Source organism: Meles meles, chromosome 9 (assembly GCF_922984935.1).
Source record: "Meles meles chromosome 9, mMelMel3.1 paternal haplotype, whole genome shotgun sequence".
Lineage (NCBI taxonomy): Eukaryota > Metazoa > Chordata > Mammalia > Carnivora > Mustelidae > Meles > Meles meles.
In genome coordinates, this window is record NC_060074.1 from 113,028,849 (window position 1) to 113,051,764 (window position 22,916).

The window sequence follows — 22,916 nt, forward strand, 5'->3', positions numbered from 1 at the left end:
TCATTGGAAAAAAAATCGAAGATGAGCATACACCAGTCATATATTTGATGTAAAAGAAATGTTAATTTTAAAACCACTGTCTTATTATAAAATAAAGGAGGCATAGAAAACCACTCACAAGAAATATGTAGTATAATGAATTTTTGCGAAGTGAATACTCGTAATTTTCCCCCAGGTCAAGAAGTAGAACTTAGCCAGGCCCTCTGGCAGCCTGCTCTTCTTGTGCTCTGCTCTCATCACAGCTACCTTTACCCACCCAACAGGATCTACTTTATCAACCTCTGTTGAAATGACTTGCTGCACTTCTTTATCATTATATTGCCTAAGAGTGCATCTCCACACAATAGTCTTGCTGAGTTTTAAAAATTTTGATAATTTTTTTTTGGTGGGGGGACGTTGAATTTACAGGTTCTTCTTCTATTCCTTTGTTTTCCTTGAATAATTTTTTTTTGCAGTCTGTATTTTGTTGATCACATGTTGGTACTCAGGATGCAGTTCAACTTTTTCTCTGTCCTCTGTTTCTGGCACGTTGGCAGCTGATCCAGAGGCTCAATGAGAATTGTGTTTCATCCTTTCGGCAAGTGCATAGGTAGTGTTCTGTTTCATTAGGAGATAGTTAATGTCTTTCTTCTCTTTTTGATTTAGCAGTCAATCCTGCTCTATGCTTAATCCATTAATTCTTTGTGGGATGTAAAGTGGTGACTCTCATTCTTTTTTTGTTGTTGTACATACCCTCACCTGGTGGTATTCATGTGGGGAAGGCAGAATACATGCTTCAGTCTTTGCTGCTATTTACCAGGTTTTTTTTTTTTTGTTTTGTTTTAAGATTTTATTTATTTATTTGACACAGAGAGATCACAAGTAGGCAGAGAGGCAGGCAGAGAGAGAGAGAGAGAGAGAGAGAGAGAGAGAGGAAAGCAGGCTCCCTGCTGAGCAGAGAGCCCGATGGGGGACTCAGTCCCAGGACCCTGAGATCATGACCTGAGCCAAAGGCAGCGGCTTAACCCACTGAGCCACCCAGGCGCCCCTATTTACCAGGTTTTTGAATGAGTTTGGTTCACTAGCATCCTTTTACTTTAACCATTTAGTTTTTTTTTTCAACTTTTTTTTTTTTGTGAGAAAATATAGGTAAAGTAAGATTTATCATCTTGGGCATTGATTTAAATGTGCAGTATGATGGTATTTAGGACATTCTTATTGTTATGCAAGCATCACCACCATTCATCTTCAGAATTCCTTTCATCTTGCAAAACTAAAACTTTATACTCCTCAAATAATAACTTCACATCCCCCCCTTACCCTCTCCCCCTTGGCTGGTAACCACCATTCTATTTTCTATCTCTGAGTTTGCCCATTTTAGATACCTCATTTAAGTGGAATCGTACAGTGTTTGTTCTTTTGTGTCTGGCTTATTTCTCATAGCATAATGTTTTTAAAGTTCATCCATGTTGTACCATGTATCAGAATTTAATTTCTTTTTATAACTGAATGATATTCCATTGGATGTATATAACACATTTGATTTCTCCATTCATCTGTTATTGGGCATTTGGATTGTTTCTTCCTTTGGCTATTGTGAATAATGCTGCTTGAAGTATTGGTTTATGATTGTCTGGTTGAGTCTCTGTTTTCAGTTCTTTTGGGTGTATACAGAAGAGTGTAATTCATGGATCATGTGGCAATTCTGTACTTAACATTTTAAGGAATTACCAAACTGTTTCCACAGCAGCTGTACCATTTTATATTCCCACCAGTAATGTATCAGGATTTCACTTTTTCCACATACTTCCCAGCACTCGAGTTATTTTCTGTTTTTTGATAATGGCTGTCCTCTTGGGTGGGAAGTGATGTCTCGTGGTTTTGATTTTCATTTCCTTAATGACCAGCAATGTGGAGCATTTTGTCATGTATTTATTGGCCATCTATGTATCTTCTTTGGAGATTTGTCCTTTATTTGTTGTTACCCATTTTTCAGGTGGATTGATTTTTGTTGTTGTCATAGGAGTTTTTTTTTTTTTTTAAGATTTTTAAATTATTTATTTGACAGACAGAGATCACAAGTAGGCAGAGAGGCAGGCAGAGAGAGAGGGGGAAGCAGGCTCCCTGCCAAGCAGAGAGCCCGATGTGGGGCTCGAAACCAGGACCCTGGGATCATGACCTGAGCCGAAGGCAGAGGCTTTAACCCACTGAGCCAACCAGGCTCCCCTGTTGTAGGAGTTTTTTATATACTCTGGCTTTTAATCATTTATCAAATATATACTTTTCAAATATTTTCTCATGTTCTGTGGTTGCCTTTTCACTGTTGTGTATCAATGGACATTGTTCAAGTGTCCATTGAACAGTGTCCATTGATACACAAAATTTTTAAATTTTGATGAAGCTGTTTTATCTTATTTTTTGCTTTTGTTGCCTGTGCTTTTGGTGTTGTATCCAAGAAGTCATAACCAAATCCAATGTCATGAAACTTTACCCCTATGTTTTCTTCTAAGAGTTCTATGGTTACCATATTAGCTCTCAAGTTAGGTCTTTGATCCATTTGGAATTTATTTTTGTATATACTATAGAGTAAGAGTTCATCTTTATTCTTTTGCCTGTAGATATCTAGTTTTCCCAGCGTCATTTATTGAGGGACTGTCCTTTTTCTGTCGATCAGTCTTGGCACCCTTGTTGAAAATCAGTTGAGTGCATGTATGAGGGTTTACTTCTGGGCTTTTTACTCCATTGGTTGATATGTCTTTACTTGTGAAAGTACTATACTGTTTTGATCACTGAGCTTTGTACTAACTGTGGAAAACAAAGTGAGTATTCTACTGAGTTCTTTTGATGTAATTCTTGTAGTCTTTGATTGCTTCCTTGCTCTCTGAGTATGGTAAGTAGTTTCAGATTTATCTTGTATGTCTCTGGCCATAGATTTGAGATCTGCTATTTCTCTAGGAGGCTCATTAAAATTTTTTGTTTGCTTGTTGTTTTCTTTTGGTAGGAATGGTATTTTAAGAGGATAATCTAGACACTAGGGATACTCACTGCAATGGGTTGGTCATTGTATTTAGGACTTTTAAATGGGTAGAGGTAGGAAGTGACTACTTGTATATCTAAAGGCAAAATAGAGTTATGTAAAGATGAAATGCTTCATGAGTTCATACTTATATTTCCAATTCAAATTAAGGACTACTTTGTTACAGCTATAGGTGTTTTCTTCCACACTGAGAATATTGGTTCTCAAGGTTATAAGGGATGGTAGAATTAGACTATCTTGTGGTTTACTTGTTTGTTTTATCCATGTTACATACATAGTAACCTTAATAACAGTAGTCCTACCATTTCCACAATTACATTTTTTCTTCCTTTCTTTTTCTTCCTTCTTTTCTTCCTTTTTGTAAGTAAGCCCCACGCCTAGTACAGAGCCTAGTGTGGGGCTTGAACTGAGGTCAAGACCTGAGCTGTGATCAAGAGTCAGACTGACTGAGCCACCCAGGTGCCTCCACAATTACGTTTTTATAAAAAATTAAAAATTTTTCTTTTGGCTTAGTGATCCCCATTTTCCTTTCCCCCATTTAAAAAAATGAATATATTCTAACCTAGAGCATAGAAGTTTCATATTATACTCTCCCCTTCAACCCTCATTCCATCTTAGTTCTATAAATTATATCTTTAATGCTCACCACCAGTCCTTTTTTTTTTAACTTGCATGATTTATTTTTATTTTTTTTAATTAACATATAACGTATTATTAGCCCCAGGGGTACAGGCTTACACAGTTCACAGCACTCACCATAGCACATAACCTCCCCAGTGTCCATAACTCATCCACCCTCTCCCTACCCCCCTCCCCCCTGCAACCCTCAGTTTGTTTTGTGAGATTAAGAGTCTCTTATGGCTTGTCTCCCTCCCAGTCCCATCTTGTTTCATTTTTTCCTTCCCTACCCCCCAAACCCCCCACTTTGCCTCTCAAGTTCCTCGTATCAGGGACATCATATGATAACTGTCTTTCTCTGATTGACTTATTTCGCTAAGCATAATACCCTCTAGTTCCATCCACATCGTTGCAATGGCAAGATTTCGTTTCATTTGATGAATATATCACATCTTCTTTATTCATTCATCTGTTGATGGACATGTAGGTTCTTTCCATAGTTTGGCTATTGTGGATATTGCTGCTATAAACATTTGGTTGCATGTGCCCCTTCGGATCACTACGTTTGTATCTTTAGGGTAAATACCCAGTAGTGCAGTCGCTGGGTCATAGGGTAGCTCTGTTTTCAACTTTTTGAGGAACCTCCATGCTGTTTTCCAGAGTGGTTGCACCAGCTTGCATTCCCACCAACAATGTAGGAGGGTTCCCCTTTCTCTACATCCTCGCCGGCATCTGTCATTCCCTGACTTGTTAAGTTTAGCCATTCTGACTGGCGTGAGGTGGTATCTCATTATGGTTTTGATTTGTATTTCCCTGATGCCGAGTGACGTGGAGCACTTTTTCATGTGTCTGTTGGCCATCTGGATGTCTTCTTTGCAGAAATGTCTGTTCATGTCCTCTGCCCATTTCTTGATTGGATTATTTGTTCTTTGGGTGTTGAGTTTGATAAGTTCTTTATAGATTTTGGATATTGCCCTTTATCTGATATGTCGTTTGCAAATATCTTCTCCCATTCTGTCAGTTGTCTTTTGGTTTTGTTGACTGTTTCTTTTGCTGTGCAAAAACTTTTGATCTTGATGAAATCCCAATAGTTCATTTTTGCCGTTGCTTCCCTTGCCTTTGGGGATGTTTCTAGGAAGAAGTTGCTGTGGCTGATGTCAAAGAGGTTGCTGCCTGTGTTCTCCTCAAGGATTTTGATGGATTCCTTTCTCACATTGAGGTCTTTCATCCATTTGGAGCCTATTTTTGTGTGTGGTGTAAGGAAATGGTCCAGTTTCATTTTTCTGCATGTGGCTGTCCAATTTTCCCAGCATCATTTGTTGAAGAGACGTTTTTCCTGTTGGACATTCTTTCCTGCTTTGTCGAAGATTAGTTGACCATAGAGTGGAGGGTCCATTTCTGGGCTCTCTGTTCTGTTCCATTGATCTATGTGTCTGTTTTTGTGCCAGTACCATACTGTCTTGATGATGACAGCTTTGTAATAAAGCTTGAAGTCTGGAATTGTGATGCCACCAACTTTGGCTTTCTTTTTCACCATTCCTCTGGCTATTTGAGGTCTTTTCTGGTTCTATATAAATTTTTGGATTATTTGTTCCATTTATTTGAAAAAAAAGGATGATATTTTGATAGGGATTGGGTTAAATGTGTAGATTACTTTAGGTAGCATAGACATTTTCACAATATTTGTTCTTCCAATCCATGAGCATGGAACATTTTCCATTTCTTTGTCTTCCTCAATTTCTTTCATGAGTACTTTATAGTTTTCTGAGTACAGTTTCTTTGCCTCTTTGGTTAGGTTTATTCCTTGTTATCTTATAGGTTGTGACCTCTCCTCTTTCATTCGTGATTTTATTTATTTGGGTCCTTTCTCTTTTCTTTTTGATAAATCTGGCCAGGGGTTTATCAATCTTACGAATTCTTTCGAAGAACCAGCTCCTAGTTTCATTGTTTTGTTCTACTGTTCTTTTGGTTTCTTTTTCATTGATTTCTGCTCTGACCTTTATGATTTCTATTCTCCTGGGTTTAGGCTTTCTTTGCTGTTCTTTGTCCAGCTCCTTCAGGTGTAGGGTTAGGTTGTGCATTTGAGACCTTTCTTGTTTCTTGAGAAAGGCTTGTATCGCTATATATTTTCCTCTCAGGATTGCCTTTGCTGTGTTCCACAGATTTTGAACAGTTGTGCTTTCATTATCATATTTTTCCTTGAATTTTTTCAATTCTTTAATTTCCTGGTTGACCCATTCATTCTTTAGTAGGATGCTCTTTAGTCTCCATATATTTGAGTTCTTTCCAACTTTCCTCCTGTGATTGAGTTCTATCTTCAGAGCATTGTGGTCTGAAAATATTCAGGGAATGATCCTAGTCTTTTGGTACTGGTTGAGACCTGATTTGTGACCCAGGATATGATCTATTCTGCAGAATGTTCCATGTGCATGAGAGAAGAATGTGTATTGTGTTGTTTTGGGATGGAATGTTCTGAATATATCTGTTATGTCCATCTGATCCAGTGTGTCATTTAAGGCCTTTATTTCCTTGTTGATCATTTGCTTGGATGATCTGTCCATTTCAGTGAGGGGAGTGTTAAAGTCCCCTACTATTATTGTGTTATTGTGGATGTGTTTCTTTGATTTTGTTATTAATTGGTTTATATAGTTGGCTGCTCCCATGTTAGGGGCATAGATATTTAAAATTGTTAGATCTTCTTGTTCGACAGACCCTTTGAGTATGATATAGTATCCTTCCTCACCTCTTATTATAGTTTTTGGCTTAAAATCTAATTTATCTGATATAAGGATTGCTACCCCAGCTTTCTTTTGATGTCCATTAGCATGGTAAATTGTTTTCCACCCCCTCATTTTAAATCTGGATGTGTCTTTGGGTATAAAATGAGTTTCTTGGAAGCAGCATATTGATGGTTTTGTTTTTTTATCTATTCTGATACCCTCTGTCTTTTGATTGGGTCATTTAGCCCATTTACATTCAGGGTAACTATTGAGAGATATGAATTTAGTGCCTTTATATTGCCTGTAAGGTGACTGTTACTGTATATATAATATATACATATAATATATTATATGTATTATATATATGCATATAATATACTGTATATAATATACTGTTACTGTATATACTATATATACATATACATACATATATATACATACATATATATATATATATAAGGTGACTGTTACTGTATATATATCTGTTCCTTTCTGATCTACTACTTTTAGGCTCTCTCTTTGCTTAAAGGACCCCTTTCAGTATTTCCTGTAGAGCTGGTTTGGTGTTTGCAAATTCTTTCAGTTTTTGTTTGTCTTGGAAGCTTTTCATCTCTCCTTCTATTTTCAATGATAGCCTAGCTGGATATATTATTCTTGGCTACATGATTTTCTCATTTAGTGCCCTGAGTATATCATGCCAGTTCTTTTTGGCCTGCCAGGTCTCTGTGGATAAGTCTGCTGCCAATCTAATATTTTTACCATTGTATGTAACAGACTTCTTGTCCCAGGGTGCTTTTAGGATTTTCTCTTTGTCACTAAGACTTGTAAATTTTTTTTTAAGATTTATTTATTTGACAGAGAGAGACAGCAAGAGCAGGAATACAAGCAGGGGGAGTGGGAGAGGGAGAAGCAGCCCTCTCGCTGAGCAGGGACCCTGATTTGGAGCTCAATCCCAGGACCCTGGGATCATGACCCGAGCCAAAGGCAGATGCCCAATGACTGAGCCACCCAGGCACCCCAAAGATTTGTAAATTTTACTGTTAGATGACAGGGTGTTACCAGCAGTCCTTTTGCCACATGTCTTTAGTTAGTTGGCTTTTCTGACTCTTGCTTACTGGTAGATTCCTTAAGAGGGACTCATGGGAACAATATTTCCTCAGTTTTGCATGCTTATATATGTTAGATATAAAGTCCTTGCTTTATATCTTCTTTCCTTGGCTTGAACATATTTCTTTTTCTTTTAGCCTAAAGTCTTCTTGGAGAAAGTTGGATGATAATCTTGTTTTCCTTCTCTTAAAGTCTCTTGGTCCTTTTGTCTAGACCACTGAAGGATTATTAATTTTTTCTTTAACATGGCTTACACTATATTCTAGTGAATTATGACGTTGAAAAAATTGGAGAGTGATTGTTCTGGGTCAGTATTCTCAGATACCCAATATGTACTAATATAGAGTTTCAGATCATTTTTTATTTCAAGAATGGTTTCTTAAACTTACAGTTTTTTCTAGTCCCTTGTTTTGGAATTCGTATAATATCTCTCTGCATGTTGAACTTTCTTTGCCTAGCTTCATTGTCACTTTCTCTGAATTCCTTTCTCTTTATTTCTTTATGATTTTTAAATATTTCCTCCTTCCATCTTCTGTTTCTTTAAGTCATTGCTTCTCATGTTTGTTTTTGTGCCCCTTCTAGTTTAGTCTTAATTTCTGCAATGATTTTTCTTTTCTTTTTTTTTTTAAAGATTTTATTTATTTGACACAGAGAGAGAGAGCGATAGAAGGAACACAAGCAGGGGGAGTGGGAGAGGGAGAAGCAGGCTTCCTGCTGAGCAGGGAGCCGGTGCAGGGCTTGATCCGAGGACCCTGGGATCACATCCTGAACCGGGGGCAGATGCTTAATGACTAAGTCACCCAGGCATCCCTTGCAATGATTTTTCTTTTACAGATTCTTTTCTCTTGAGTCTTTCACCTCACTTCTGAGTTTTTCTAATTCTGCCTTAGGTTCTTCGTTATGTCAGTGTAATTTTCTTAATATATTTTAACTTGTTTGAAATAGTAGTTCACATTTCCATCTGTTTTTGGCTGTGTTTTTCTGACATGGCTTGATTAGCTATGCTGTCCAATATGGTAGCCAGTAGCCATGTGTGACTGTTTAAATTTAAATAAGTTTAGATTAAATGAAGTAAAAAATTTAGCTCTTCATTTGCATCAGCCGAATTTCAAGTGTTTGATGGTCACTTGTGGTAAGTGGCTACCTCATTGGACAGTGCAGATGTCGAAGATTTCTGTTGTTGCTGAAATTTCTCTTGTACAGCTCTCATCTATAAAAAATAAAGATGTTATTCTATTCTGACCCCCTTCTCTCTTAGCTTTGTGTGGGATTTCACATTGAGACTTTTTTGCTCCTTTTGATGTGAAATTGGTTTTCCTTCTCTTTTAAAGGTTGGCATGGCTCCCTCTTCTGTTGATTTTAGGTAGTGTTAAAAAGAAGTACGGTGGGGACGCCTGGGTGGCTCAGTTCGTTAAGTGGCTGCCTTCCACTCAGGTTGTGATCCCGGGGTCCTGGGATCAAGTCCCACCTCCTGCTCTGTCTCAGCAGAGAGCTTGCTTCTCCTTCCCACTCTGCCTGCAGCTCTCCCTGCTTGTCTCTCTCTCTTTGTTAAATGACTAAATAAAATCTTAAAAGAAAAAAAAAAGAAGTATGGTGGTTTAAAGAAATGGTGGCATGGTTTTTGGGATTTCCTTTATTCCCCTCCTGCCCTTTCATTGGACTTTCTCTTTAGTTGTCTCTATATCCCTGTGCTCTTCCAAGTTTTATTGCACCCTCAGCAGTTTCTCCTTACCGTGGGGCCCTGTCCTTGCAAGTACTACTAGCTGGTGGATTTTGAGAGTTCAGAGCAGCTAAACTAACCCTTTAACCTTTTCATGGGCCTCCTTGTGCTCACCTGGTACTAGTGGAACAAATACATTGGCCCACCATACTTTACAGTGAAAACCTGTTGGCGCTTTGGTTTTCTTTATGAGGATCATCAGAATCTCTGTTACTAAACATCCCTCTCCTTCCTTCTCAATGGCATCTGATATCTGCAGGTCTTGTGTCATAGGGATATTCTTTCCCATTCAGTTTGCCATAATGTGATCCATTTGCTATCCAGTTTTAATCTTCTGTTTTAATGAGGGAACTTGGGAAGATTGAAAAACCATATTGCCAGTTGCCCTATATTCTATGCACAATTTTGTTACATTTTAAAAGGGTGGTAATAGGTATTTAAAAAAAACCTCTTATCTTTTATTGAGACAAACTGAAACATTACAAATGAAATGTTATTTGGGATTTGTGTCAAAATGATCCATTGGAGTGTGACAGGAAGGTGGATGAAGTAAGATTGGCCATGATGTGATAATATTGAAGCTGGGTCATGGGTACATGGGCTTTATCATACTATTCTTTCTTTTCTTTGTGTTGTAAGTTTTATAATAATTCACAGAAAAATGAAGAATGTAATGAAGAGTTTTCCTGTCAGTTTTTCGTGGCAAGCTTTCCATTTTTCCATCTCTGAATTATTTCTCTTATGTTTGTAGAAAAGGACATCTTAATATTAATGTATTACATAAATGACAGTGCATACTGCAGTACTTGTCATTATAGTCTTTCTTTTCTCATCTCATTATACTCACTCTTCTCAATGTGCCTCTCATTAAAGTTGCAGCTTGACTTGTCTCATTATGCATTGGCATTTATGCATTTCACTTTAAACATAAACTCATGTCTCATTCAGCCTTTCCCTGGAGTGTCTTACTATGCTTCATAGATAATTTTACCTTCCATCTATATTCCTTTTTAGGTCCAGTTACTATGTCATTCTTCCTATTTCAGAGAGGGGTTTCAGGTTAATTTGCAATTATGTTTTTTACATGGACTTAGTATACTTAATAGGGACTGTGTAAGCTTAGTTTTCTTCAAGGTACATACTGTATACCCTGGACATCTTTTGTTATTTTTCTAAGATAGATTTTAAAGTTCTGTTTTGGGGATGATGGTAACACGCACCTCTTCGGGTGATATTGGGAGGAGCTAGATGAAATAATACATAAGAAACAGTGACACATAAAAGCTCTTACATCCTGTCACATCATGGGGCTTCAGTAGATGTTAATTTTTGCTTTTATTGATGTTATTTCATTGCCATCTAATTACCTATTGGAATATTTATGTCCTTACTCTTCAGTTAGAGATCATTATAAGAATGTCTTGTGTCTTAAATGGCAGATAGCAGCTGATGAGCCTCCACCAGAAGGATGTAATTCATTTTTTTCTGTGCATGGAAAGAAGACCTGTGATTTTGACACCCTTGAGACTCTTCTCCTCACAGCATCTGAAAGGTAGATTGTGTGTTTCTTCATGTTAAATATCATGTATTGCATTATGCTTTCTTTTTTTTTTTAAAAAAAGATTTTATTTATTCATTTGACAGAGATCACAAGTAGACAGAGAAGCAGACAGAGAGAGAGGAGGAAGCAGGCTCTCTGATCCCAGGACCCTGGGATCACGACCTGAGCGAGCTGAAGGCAGAGGCTTTAACCCACTGAGCCACCCAGGCACCCCATTATGCTTTCTTCTATATCAAATCCATCATCGGATTTTTCTTACAGGTTTTGTAGTATGTAGGTACAGTTGCTTAGAGTATGGATTCTGGAGCTATATTGACTAGGTGAATCCCAGCTCCATTACTTAAAATAGTTTTGTAAACTTAGGCAAATTATTTAACCTTTCTTTCCCTGTCTCATTTTGAAATGGAGATAATAAGAGTACTAAATATTACTGTTACTCTTTAGTAATGACTGAGAGCCTTTGTCATTAGCTTAATAAAGAATACCTATGTGGGGGGGAGGAATACCTGTGTATTAAAGCCAGTGTCTGAAGTAATGATAGTGATGATAATGATCTTTCAGAGTATTATTAGTTTCAGAAAAAAGCTATTTAAAAGATAATTGCAAGCTTAATTTGACTATTAAATTGGTAATTAGTGGGCTGGCTTTTTTTTTTTTTTTTAAGATTTTATTTATTTATTTGACAGATAGAAATCACAAGTAGGGAGAGAGGCAGGCAGAGACAGAGAGAAGAGGAAGCAGGCTCCCTGCCAAGCAGAGAGCCCGATGCGGGGCTCGATCCCAGGACCCTGGGACCACGACCCGAGCGAAAGGCAGAGGCTTTAACCCACTGAGCCACCCAGGCGCCCCTGGCTTTTTTACTTAATGGTAGGTTTCCTGTGGTGGACAGCTAATAACAGGTGCTTGTTGCTGTCTGGCTGTGGCAGTAACTGCATTGTACCTTCTCTCTAAGGCCATTATAAATAGGATAATAGTGATCTCTCTGTGGTGTTGCTCTGCTGTACCAGAAGAGCATTTTAGGCAGGGTAGTTCTTTTTTAGTAAGATTATCTGCCCAGCACTTGTTTTCTGCTCACTAAATGGCATGAGAGCCCTTTACTCAGAATGACAACCAGAAAATGGGGTATGTGTTCCAGCTATCTCCAGGTTCAGGAATGGATATTCGAAAATGGCTTGCATGGTAAAGTGCTGTTCCCTTGGGGCATGGGGTAAACATAATTAATGGATTAAAAAAACTTTTTCCAGGGGTGCCTAGGTGGCTCAGTGGGTTGAGCCTTCGGCTCAGGTCATGATCTCAGGGTCCTGGGATCGAGCCCCGCATTGGGCTCTCTGCTCGGCGGGGAACCTGCTTCACCCTCTCTCTCTGCTTGCCTCTCTGCCTGCTTGTGATCTCTGTCTGTCAAATAAATAAATAAAATCTTTAAAAAAATTTTTTTCCAAAAAAAACAAAAAACAAAACAAAACAAAAAAACCTCTTTCCTTAACTTGTTAAAACAACACTGTAGACCTTCATGAAGAAAAGAGCGATGGTGTTTCCTCTTCTGAGATGGTAACTATTTTTAATTGTTTGTCATATTGTTTTAGACTTTTTTTCCTGTGGTTATAAATTTATACAGGTATGTAGGTTTATTTTTATAGGAGGTTCTTCCCATTAGTATATGTGGGTGTACCTCATTATTTTTAATACATGCAAGATAACTATGTAAGAATGTCCTGTAGGTTTTTTTGTTTTTTTGTTTTCGTTTTTTGAGAGAGTGAGTGAGTTGGGAAGGACAGAGGGAGAGAGAAAACCCCCAGCAGGCTCCATGTTCAATGTGGGGCTTAATCTCACAACCCTGCGATCACAACCTGAGCAGAAACCAAGAGTTTGACACCCAACTGACTGAGCCACTGAGGCCCCCAGGATCTATTAGTATCTTGATGGCATTATTAGGGAATTTTTTTGAGGGTGAAGTTTTAAAATTCAGGAGGAAAACTTAAATGTTAAATCATTTAGTAGGAAGATCATAGTAGTAAAAATAATAGAGGAGGGAGATTCTGTGGTTGACAAGTTACATGCTTAAAGTCATCCTGTCTTTTCACATTATTTGTACTTAACGTTTCCAGGTGAAAGGATAATCTATTTAGTGGTGCTTGAATGGCATAGTCACTTAAGCCTCTGACTTTTGATTTAAGTTCAGGTCCTGATCTCAGGGTTCTGGGATTGAGCTTTGTGTCGGGCACTGTGCTCAGTGTGGGATCTGCTTGAGATTCTTTCTCCCTCTCTTTCTGTCCCTCTCCCTGCTCACATTCTCTTTCCCTTTCGAAAAATAGATAAAAATCTTTTTCTTTCCTTTTTTTTGTTTTTTTTTTGGTTTTTAAAAAGGGTAATCTACTTATATAGGAGGAAAACTTACTAAAGTCTTAATGTTGTGAGATGTGGATAGGTTTCCTCTTTTTGGCTTTCATCTTTATGAATTGGTAACAATTATTAATCAAAGTCTGCAGTTTTATAGTTGGTGTTTATATACTTTTATTATTTTTGTCATGAATAAGTAAGATTCATATCTGACAGTATTCTTACTAACTGCAAACTGTTTCAGATTTTGATATTCTTTGTATTAAGATGCTTAAAATCTTTACTTGAATTATTGCTGCTATAGCTATATCTTGTACTGCTTTTAATGTTTAAGAACTTTTTTTTAAACAAGATTTTATTTATTTATTTGAGAGAGACAGAGCACAAGCAGGGCAGAGGGAGAGGGAGAAGCAGACTCCCCTGATGAGCAGGGACCCTGACACGGGGCTTGATCCCAGGACCCTGGGATCCTGACCTAAGCCGAAGGCAGCTGCTTAACTGACAGAGCCACTCAGGTGCCCCATGTTTAAGACCGTTTTTAAGTTTGAAATTTTAAGGGGGGGTAAGAGGATGGGTGAATTTGGGATGAGCACCAGTTGTTGTATGGATGTGTTGAATCACTATATTGTATACCTCAAACTAATATAACACTGTATGTCAACTAAGTGGAACTGAAATAAAACTGAAAAAAAGATGTAAGCTTTTAATATTTATTTTCAGGCCCAAACCTTTATTGTTCAAAGGAGATCACAGATACCCCCCATCTAATCCTGAAAGCCCAGTGGTGATTTTCTACTCTGAGATTGGTTATGAGGAATTTTATAATTTCCACCTCCAGCTTGTGTCAAAAAGCAATGCAGGCAAAATCAATTATGTATTCAGACATTATATACTTGTGAGTATTGATTTATTTTAGAATTTTTATAAATGTTAATTTGCCCAGCATGACCTTAGCACATAAACTAATAATATCCTCCTTTTATAAAATTATTTGAACTACTTTTCATCACATATATTATTTGTACACAGGAGGTATTTTGCTTGCTTTTCTGAAGAAATATAAAACAATTATGCTTAAAAAATGGCTTAAAAGTTACATCCTACTTAAAAAAGAACCGTGTAAATTATATATTCTAGATTTAATGTAATCAGGATACTGTGAAACTGATTTCTTTTTTTGAAACTGATTCTTGAATATTGTTCCTCTCAAACCTTTTTTTTTGTTTGTTTTGGAATGTTTTCATTTGATGGAAAAGGAAAGATTTCTAAAGAAATAAAAGCAAGTGGAATTGATTTAAAATTGTTTTTAAAATCTTCTGTAACATTTAACATTTAAGATATATATATAAACATATCAGCCATTAAAGTTTCTGTGTCATAATAAGCTCAGTAAAATTGAGGTAAGTCCATACATGTAAAATAAAATTTTTAAATGAAAATGTGTATGAACAGAAACAGATTTTTTTTTTGTTTAATATCCAGTTTTTGGTAACTGCTCTCCTTCCTCTTCTGCTTTCTAGGCTTTATTGCTGTTACTTAAGATTAAAATGTCTAAAGCACCATCCTCATTCAGGATGGTAGTAAGCCTGTGACAGTTGGTCAGCCCAAACCCTACCTGAAGACATTTAAATTCAATTAAAAATGAACACATTACACACATGGTTCCAACAAAGTACTTTTGGGTTTGAAACCTCATCAGTTTCAACCCTGCTGTGTGTGTAGGTTCTGGATCTTCCTTTTCTTTTTCTCCATTTTTTCACATGGTTTGGCTACTTTTGCCCTGTCAGCTGTCCCCTCATCTGGTTTTGGAATTCCCATTCCCCTACTTGTGGTAGGATACAAGGATACTTCCCCTACTTGTGGTAGGATACACAATCTAAAGGAGGCTGGAATTCCCATGGAAGTTTAAGTATATTTTGAGTGTATAATCCTAGATGGTGGCTATGTGACATTAACATCCTCATGTCTTGTACACTGTGACATGTATAAAGAACCAGATAGTAATGGCGGGATACTTACTCTGCTTGCAGAATCCCAGGAAGGAGCCTGTTTACCTCTCTGGCTATGGTGTGGAGTTGGCGATTAAGAGCACTGAGTACAAGGCCAAGGATGATACTCAGGTGAAAGGTGAATTTGTAAATTAAGACCAATGTGTTTTTTTAAAATGTGAGTGAAAGGGAATTTGTTTCCTTAATGTAAAATAATAGATTTAGGAGTGTGGTGAACACTATGTTTGAGTTCTGGTTCCTCTGATTTCCCTCTGTTCCCTCTGAGTTGAGTGATGTTAAGCGAATTCTATAGGTCCTAAATTTTTTCTTTGTAAAGTGTAGATAATGTTATATGCTTCCTAAAGTATTTGTGAAGAGAAAATAAGATGTATAAGAAGGTAGTGCAGTGTTTTTGCACAGGAAGTGCAATAATTGTAGCAGTTGTTATTGATTATATATATATATATAAATATATATAAAATTCACAAATAGCCATTGATTTGTGACCCAGTGTAAAATCTTAAAACTCTCTTATACTTAATGAACAGCTTTGTGTTTTTTATTATTTTCTGCATTTGGAATAGTTGATTTTTTTTTTTTTTTTTGGAATATATTTCCTGTTGTGCCACTCTAGTTGTGATTTCATTATTTCAACCACAAGTTTTTTTTGTTTTTTTTTAAAGATTTTATTTGAGAGAGAGAGAGAGAGAGAGAGAGAGAGAGAATATGAGCAGAGGAAGAAGCAGACTCCCCACCAAACAGGGAGCTAGACATGGGGCCCTATCCCAGGACCCTGGGATCATGACCTGAGCCAAAGACAGATAATTGACTGAGCCACTCAGGTGCCCTGAACCACAAGTTTTATGTGTAGTGTATTTCTTCCTTGCACACTCATTTTAAAGATAAAAATGATTGGTTTGAGTAAATGGAGTATAGTTTAGTACTTCATCATTCTGTTCTCAATAATTATATTTAGGATTATATTGCCTAATTGCAAATTCCTTAGAATTTTGATACTGAAAAATCCACTATTTTAAAGGTATTAATTTTGAGCTTCTTAATATATAAAATTTTCCAAAAGGTAAAGAGGAAATCCATTTTTACTTTATCCAGAACACAAGATAATTGAAAAACACATTCTGTTTGTTTGTTTGGAAAAAACCCTATAAAATATTCATTGAGGTATTCAGTATTTTAAATGGTATTATAATTTCAGGTGTTTCTAATTTGCTTTACATTATTCAAAGTTTATGAGGTTAATAACATTTTAATTTCCCTTCTAAACAGTTAGATATGTATTTGCTTGTGCTTTATAGGAACTGAGGTAAACACCACAGTGATTGGTGAAAATGATCCCATTGATGAAGTTCAGGGATTTCTCTTTGGAAAATTAAGGTATGGCATATTATTTTGGGCATGGCTTTATTCTCTTAAAGCTCCAGGCCTCCTCCCATTATAAGCATCATCTTTCTCATTACTGTCCGATTACATATCTCTCAGTAGTACTTTATATATGTAAACCGATACGAAGCAGTTACCACTTCACTTACTGTATAGTTTATGATCTCCAGGCATCCGAAGCACATTATTATTAAATGATACTAAGGTGGCCTGCCTATGGTGTTAGTTGATGACATAAAGTTACATGCCAGTTTTTGATTGACATAATAGGAACATAATTGTTTCACTCAATTTTTCCCAAGAAAATAAAAAATATTTTAAGTGAGAGAGACCCTAGCTGTTTATTTAAGCTAAGCATAGCCTGAAACAATGCAAAAAAGGTACATACAGTTGAAATATATTAGACTTTCCTTTATGTGAAAGAGGATAAAAGATGTTTTCTTAAAAAATAATTGGTAGCCATTTTATGAAAGTATCATAGAAATTTTTGGCTGAAAATTCTTCTTAGTTGTTATTTTAGATGTTGTAATTATTTCTATTATGCCTTGGTAATTGTTTACAATCTGGAATAGTTATTTCTGTTACACCTTGAAAATTGTTTAGAGCCCTGAATTCTGCTTTATCTGGCTATCTTAATTAGGACAGCTACAGTGAGGTTTTTTTTGGTTTTTGCGTTTTTGTTCATTTGGGCTTTTTTTTTTTTTTTTTTTTTGGTAAAAGAATGGATCCTGAAGAAGTATGTATAGGCCCAGTTTCATGTAGTTGAGCTTTAACATTTGGTCCAGTGAAATGACTTAATCAGACAATAGTTTAGCAGAGATGACTCAGTTCATGTTGAATTTCTTTGTACATGTTCACTTCATCCTATGCATATGCATGTTTCTTTGTGTTTAACATCAGTTTGGGCCTCACTAATATGCAGTCAAATCCCATTTTTATTGATTTTTATTGATTCCTGATATCCAGAATCTCTTCATATTCATGTTTTTTATGTGTGTTTTTGGATAGCATTATGATCATATGTAGTTAGAGCACAAAGTTGGTATGTAGAGTATTGAAGACATTTTCTTTTGTGGCCATTTAGAATAGTTATTTATCTATCTAAAGTAATGGGACCATTTTCTGATATTTTTATCATGAAGAGTATGTAGTAACTAGAAATGGATTGGTTGGAAGGTGAAGAATCTGAGTAAATATTTTACTTTCTGTATGTGGCATTTAAGAAATATTGAGTTTCTGGCATTTAAAAGAACAGAATTACTCTACCAGCCATCTGTTGTCTGATCTAAATGATAATATCCGTGTCTTCTGTTTTACTAGCTTTAAATAGAATGTACTATATTTCAAGATAAAACTGAAGGAAACCCAATAATCTTGGTTAGCTTAAGTTGTATTATTCATGTGATTAAAGGATTTATGAGCATGTAGCTGAAAGAAATCCATTTTGGGACTGACAGTGATATATTTCCAGTTTTATTTGAGAAGCTAGAAAGATCAGTGAAGTATGAAAAATAATAGAACATACTCATGTACTTAACACCCAGAATTGATGGTTGTAATCATACTTTCTTTTCGGTTCCAAAGAACTATTTATCAAGATTTTTTCCAACATACACCTTCTTATACTTAAAAAAAAAAAAAAAAAAAAAAAAAGGGTAAACACTAAACACTACAGGTAGAGTTGGGGTCCCCTTTGTCCCTACTCGCAGTCCTAATCCTCATCCCCAACACAGAGAATCACTGTTGTAGTGATTCATTTTTTTAATCTGTAAGTTTTCTGGTTTTTAAAATTGTAATTTTCTATATTAGCTTTCTTTTTTTCTTAAGATTTTATTTATTAGAGAGAGAGAGAGAGAGAGAGAACATGAGTGGGGCGAGGGGCAGAGGGAGTAGACGTCCCACTGTGCAGGGAGCCCGATGTAGAGCTCAGATCCAGGGCTCAATCCCAGGACCCTGAGATCGTAACCTGAGCTGAATGCAGACACTTAACTGACTGAGCCACCCAGGTGCCCCTATATTAGCTTATTTTTAAGAAAAATAATTGTGCTTTAAATTTTTCCTATATTGTAGGAGTTTTCTTACTGCTAAGGTGAAAATCATCAAGATAAAATTGGAGCCAACAGCTAATTGTGCTTTGAGAAAGGGAAGGCACATTATTATTATTATTTTTTTTAAAGATTTATTTATTTATTTGACAGACAGAGATTACAAGTAGGCAGAGAGGCAGGCAGAGAGGGAGAAAGGAGGAAGCAGGCTCTCCGCCGAGCAGAAAGCCCGATGCGGGGCTCCATCCCAGGACCCTGAGATCATGACCTGAGCCAAAGGCAGAGGCTTTAACCCACTGAGCCACCCAGGCGCCCCAGGAAGGCACATTAATAAGACTGATTTTATGTTTCTTTCAGAGACCTGCACCCTGACCTGAAGGGGCAGTTGAAAGAACTCAGAAAACATCTTGTAGAAAGCACCAATGAAATGGCACCTTTAAAAGTCTGGCAATTGCAAGGTAATAAACATGAAGAGGAATCACTGGCCTACTTTTTGACTACATTTTATGGTATTAAAAAATGTAGAATTTGAAACCAATGTTATTTATTCACCAGATTTTGAGGGTGCCACAGATTTTCAAGATAGAGTGATTAATTATGATTAATCAGAAAAGAGAGGAAGTCCTTTGGGAGACAGATAACACTGTTCAGAAGTAGATATAAAAATAAGTACCATATCTTTATCTGTGTAAACAGATTTGTAAGTTTGTAATAGTACAAACATGTTTGTCTTAGTCTGTATGTTTCTTTATGTATACATTTCTCAAACAGTCTATCTGTCAAATGTTAAAGACATATTAACATGGCAGGATATATTTTTGCTTTTCTGGTCCAAAGATCTAGTTATCACATTATTGTTTTTTTAATTTTAAACATAATTTACTGAAGTCTTTTGCTGTATCTTGTGGTATATTGTAAATTCAGAAAAAAGAAAAGGACTCGAGATGATTTCTCCTGTGCTAAATGTAAATGTTTTAGTATATGCTTTAGTGTTCTATGCAAATATAGCAAGGAATGACAATAGTAAATACTCTGGGGACCCATGAAGTGAATAAAACCTGAAATTACACCATAGGCACTCTCTGAAATGGTTGCATTCTCAGGCGTTCTCAGTTACCAAGAAAATTGTGAGAAAAGAATGTGTTTTTTTCTTATTTCTCTTTGCATTAGATTAATGCACTTTAAATTGTATCTGGCTTTGTTGCAGATCTCAGTTTCCAGACTGCTGCCCGAATCTTGGCTGCTCCTATTGAATTAGCTTTGGTAGTTATGAAGGATCTTAGTCAAAATTTTCCCACCAAAGCCAGGTAATAAAGAGTAAGGCTCTGACACATTCTTCTCTTTGACACATACCTAATTATCTTCATGTTTCCATGAAAAATGAGGCAAGTAAAATATGAAAATGCTTAGAAAATTAGTGTTTTACTACCAATACCATACTGCTAATGATGCTGTCTTTTTGGGAAGATGGCAATACCATATGCTGTGTGGTTGGAGAGACCCATCCAGCTTGTGTCCTAGGCTCTGCCACTTGCTAGTTGCATGATGTTTGCAAATCAGTGACCTCTCTTTACCTTACTTCCTCAGCAGTAAAATTGAAATAATGATACCTACCTGTCAGGATTAGATGAGTTAACAAAATCTCGTGTATGCAGTTATAACTAATCTAGTGTCTGGCATGGACTATAATGTTTTTGTTCCTGAAGAATTTCATAGACATTATCTTATTCAAACATGATGAGGAAAATGAGTTCTAGAGGCTGATTTGTTCATGATGACACAATAAGATTTTGAATGCAGCTTTTTTTGATACTGCTTTCAGTTGTATAATCGTCCTCCATCTCTTCTAAATAAATGATTTTAAAAGTCCAGATTTTTAGAGACTAATGACTTAAATCGTTGCTAGTGTTTTTCTCAAATAACTGAGCAAAGGTGTTTTGGTTTCTGATCTGAGATATTTTATAAATAAGTTTGTTTATTTGATAAGTCCTGTCTAAGAAATATTTTCCAAGACTAATCAATCATATAATACATTCTCATTTAGTTCAGCATGCTACTGAAGATACACATTTAGGATTACACCTCCACCAAAAGTGCTCAAATAGGATGAGCAGTCTGTCATCTTAATTTAGCATTGACCTTTAGCCTGTGCACAGTAAAGATCATATATAGGAATAGAGTTACATATATTTAACTGAAGATCCTGGGGATAACTGCACTTGCTTTAAAATGCTGATCCTACTGCTACTTTTCTGTGGTATCATATCTTGTAATAATGAAAATGTACATACACCTGTATGGAGAAATGCATTTAATTATTTGTGAAGGTGAAGGTTTTTTTTTTCCTATTTACTTTTTTAAATGTATTGAGCAATGTGTTGTTTCATATGTAATTATAGGGAAATTAAAGACATTTATATCAAATGTTTAACTAAACACTGATAAATTTTTTATTTCTTTAGAGCAATAACAAAAACAGCAGTGAATTCGGAACTTAGAACTGAAGTGGAGGAAAATCAGAAGGTATTACCCAGGGGAAAATCACTATGTCCTTTCTGTTTTGTATTGCATCTTTAAAGATGAGGAAATCTGGTTACATCAATGACACTTTAATAGTTGTACTCTCCTTTTAGTAAAGGTGGTGATGTTTTATTTCTGTAATCTTATAAAATATTTTAAATTTTTAATCAAAGTTGAATATGAATACAATTCAAACATCAGGGATTCCTGGGTAGCTCACTTGGTTAGGTGTCTGACTCTTGATTTCAGCTCAGGTCATGATTTAGTGGTCCTGGGATCAAGCCCCGTGTCAGGCTCTGCACTCAATGTGGAGTCTCCTTGTCCCTCCCTCTTCCTCTGCTCCCTACTCACTCTTGCTTGTGCATGGGCGCTGTCTCTCTCTCTCTCTCTCTCTCCTTCTCTCTCAAATAAATAAATGAAATCTTTAAAAAATCAGATGGTAGGGTGCCTGGGTGGCTCAGTGGGTTAAAGCCTCTGCCTTCAGCTCAGGGTCCTGGGATCGAGCCCCGCATCGGGCTCTCTGCTCGGCAGGGAGTCTGCTTCCTCCTCTCTCTCTGCTTCTCCGCTACTTGTGATCTCTGTCAAATAGATAAATAAAAATCTTAAAAAAAAAAAAAAATTAGATGGTGCCACCACTTTGTTTAGATAAACAATATCCTCCTAACATGACTTACTTCCAGTTTTGTCCCCCTTACCAGAAGTATCTGCTTTCAACACTTAGCTAATTGTTTTGATATTTATCCCCATATTTCTAGCAAGTTTGAGTTGGTACAGTGTTTTCCAGTTTCAAACCTTATATCTTGGCCTCCATTACAAGGATGAAGTTTAACTTTCTTTCACTGCCCCTCACCCTGATGTCTGCCATTACTCCATATTGGTACTCTCCAATTTGTGTATATGTTTGTGATTTTATCAATTTTTATTCTTCTCCACTGTGGTCTGGTGGCTCTTTATGTCTAGGACATTCCAGTTATCCTGGGACCTTGCTTTAATCTCTTTTGTTGGATCTCCTATTCTTGGATACCAAGACTTCTTTTTTTTTTTGTTTTGTTTTATTCCCTTATTTTGGTGCAGCACATCATTCTTCATGAGAAAAGTTGCATGCAAGGTAAATTTCAAACTCTGAGAAATCAATTTCCCATTCTTTTTTTTTTTAAAAGATTAATTAAGAGAACACAAGCAGGGAGGTGGGCAGAGGGAGAGGGAGAAGCAGACTCCCCACTAAGCATGGAACCTGATGAAAGGTTTGATACCAGGACCCTGGAATTATGATCTGAGCCGAAGGCAGATGCTTAACCAAGTGAGCTGCCCAGGCACTCCTCTATTTCTGTTTTTTATTGCTAACTTGGCTGGGTATAGAATTCTAGATTGGAAGTCATTTAGAATTTTTGTTTCTGGACCAAAGTGGGTCTGCTCTTTGGTGAGTTATAGACAGAGAGCATACCAGGTGGAGTTGCCTCCAGAGATGATCTTTATTTGTATAAACAGGGAGATCATGGGAAATAATTTAGAAAGCTGTGACTATTCCAATAAGGATAAGTTGTCTCCTTTTATTAGGGTTTGGTATGAATATTCCCCAAACCAGGGACTTTAACATTGTAATGCAGCTGAGGATGTGGAGCACTCTCTGATTCATATGCACAGTTATCATCCATTACTCTCAAATGTTTCTTTTTCTGTTCCAGCAATTTTTTAGTTTCTAAAAGATGGAATTGACAGAACCTTTTAGGAGTTTCCTGAGTTCAGTATGTCAGTCCTGAGTTCAGCCGGTCAAGGGAGACAGTTTGAAGGCATTGGTTCTTGGAATTTTGGTTTCTATTGTGGTTATTGAGAAATCTGAGCCCTTGGTATGAGATCTGTTTTTTCTTTCCAGAATCATTCAG

At 36.6% G+C, this 22,916-nt stretch overlaps 1 protein-coding gene across 2 annotated transcripts in view; it reads left to right on the forward strand.

Moving 5' to 3' along the window:
• UGGT1 (UDP-glucose glycoprotein glucosyltransferase 1) overlaps window positions 1-22,916 on the forward strand; it is a 117,764-nt gene that overhangs the window by 14,123 nt on the left and 80,725 nt on the right. For both annotated transcript variants that reach the window (XM_046018854.1, XM_046018856.1), the window contains exons 5-11: window positions 10,621-10,733; window positions 13,800-13,974; window positions 15,110-15,206; window positions 16,384-16,462; window positions 18,871-18,971; window positions 19,721-19,820; window positions 20,976-21,036. In XM_046018854.1, the coding sequence (XP_045874810.1) occupies window positions 10,621-10,733; window positions 13,800-13,974; window positions 15,110-15,206; window positions 16,384-16,462; window positions 18,871-18,971; window positions 19,721-19,820; window positions 20,976-21,036 (726 nt within the window). The remainder of the gene's footprint in view (window positions 1-10,620; window positions 10,734-13,799; window positions 13,975-15,109; window positions 15,207-16,383; window positions 16,463-18,870; window positions 18,972-19,720; window positions 19,821-20,975; window positions 21,037-22,916) is intronic.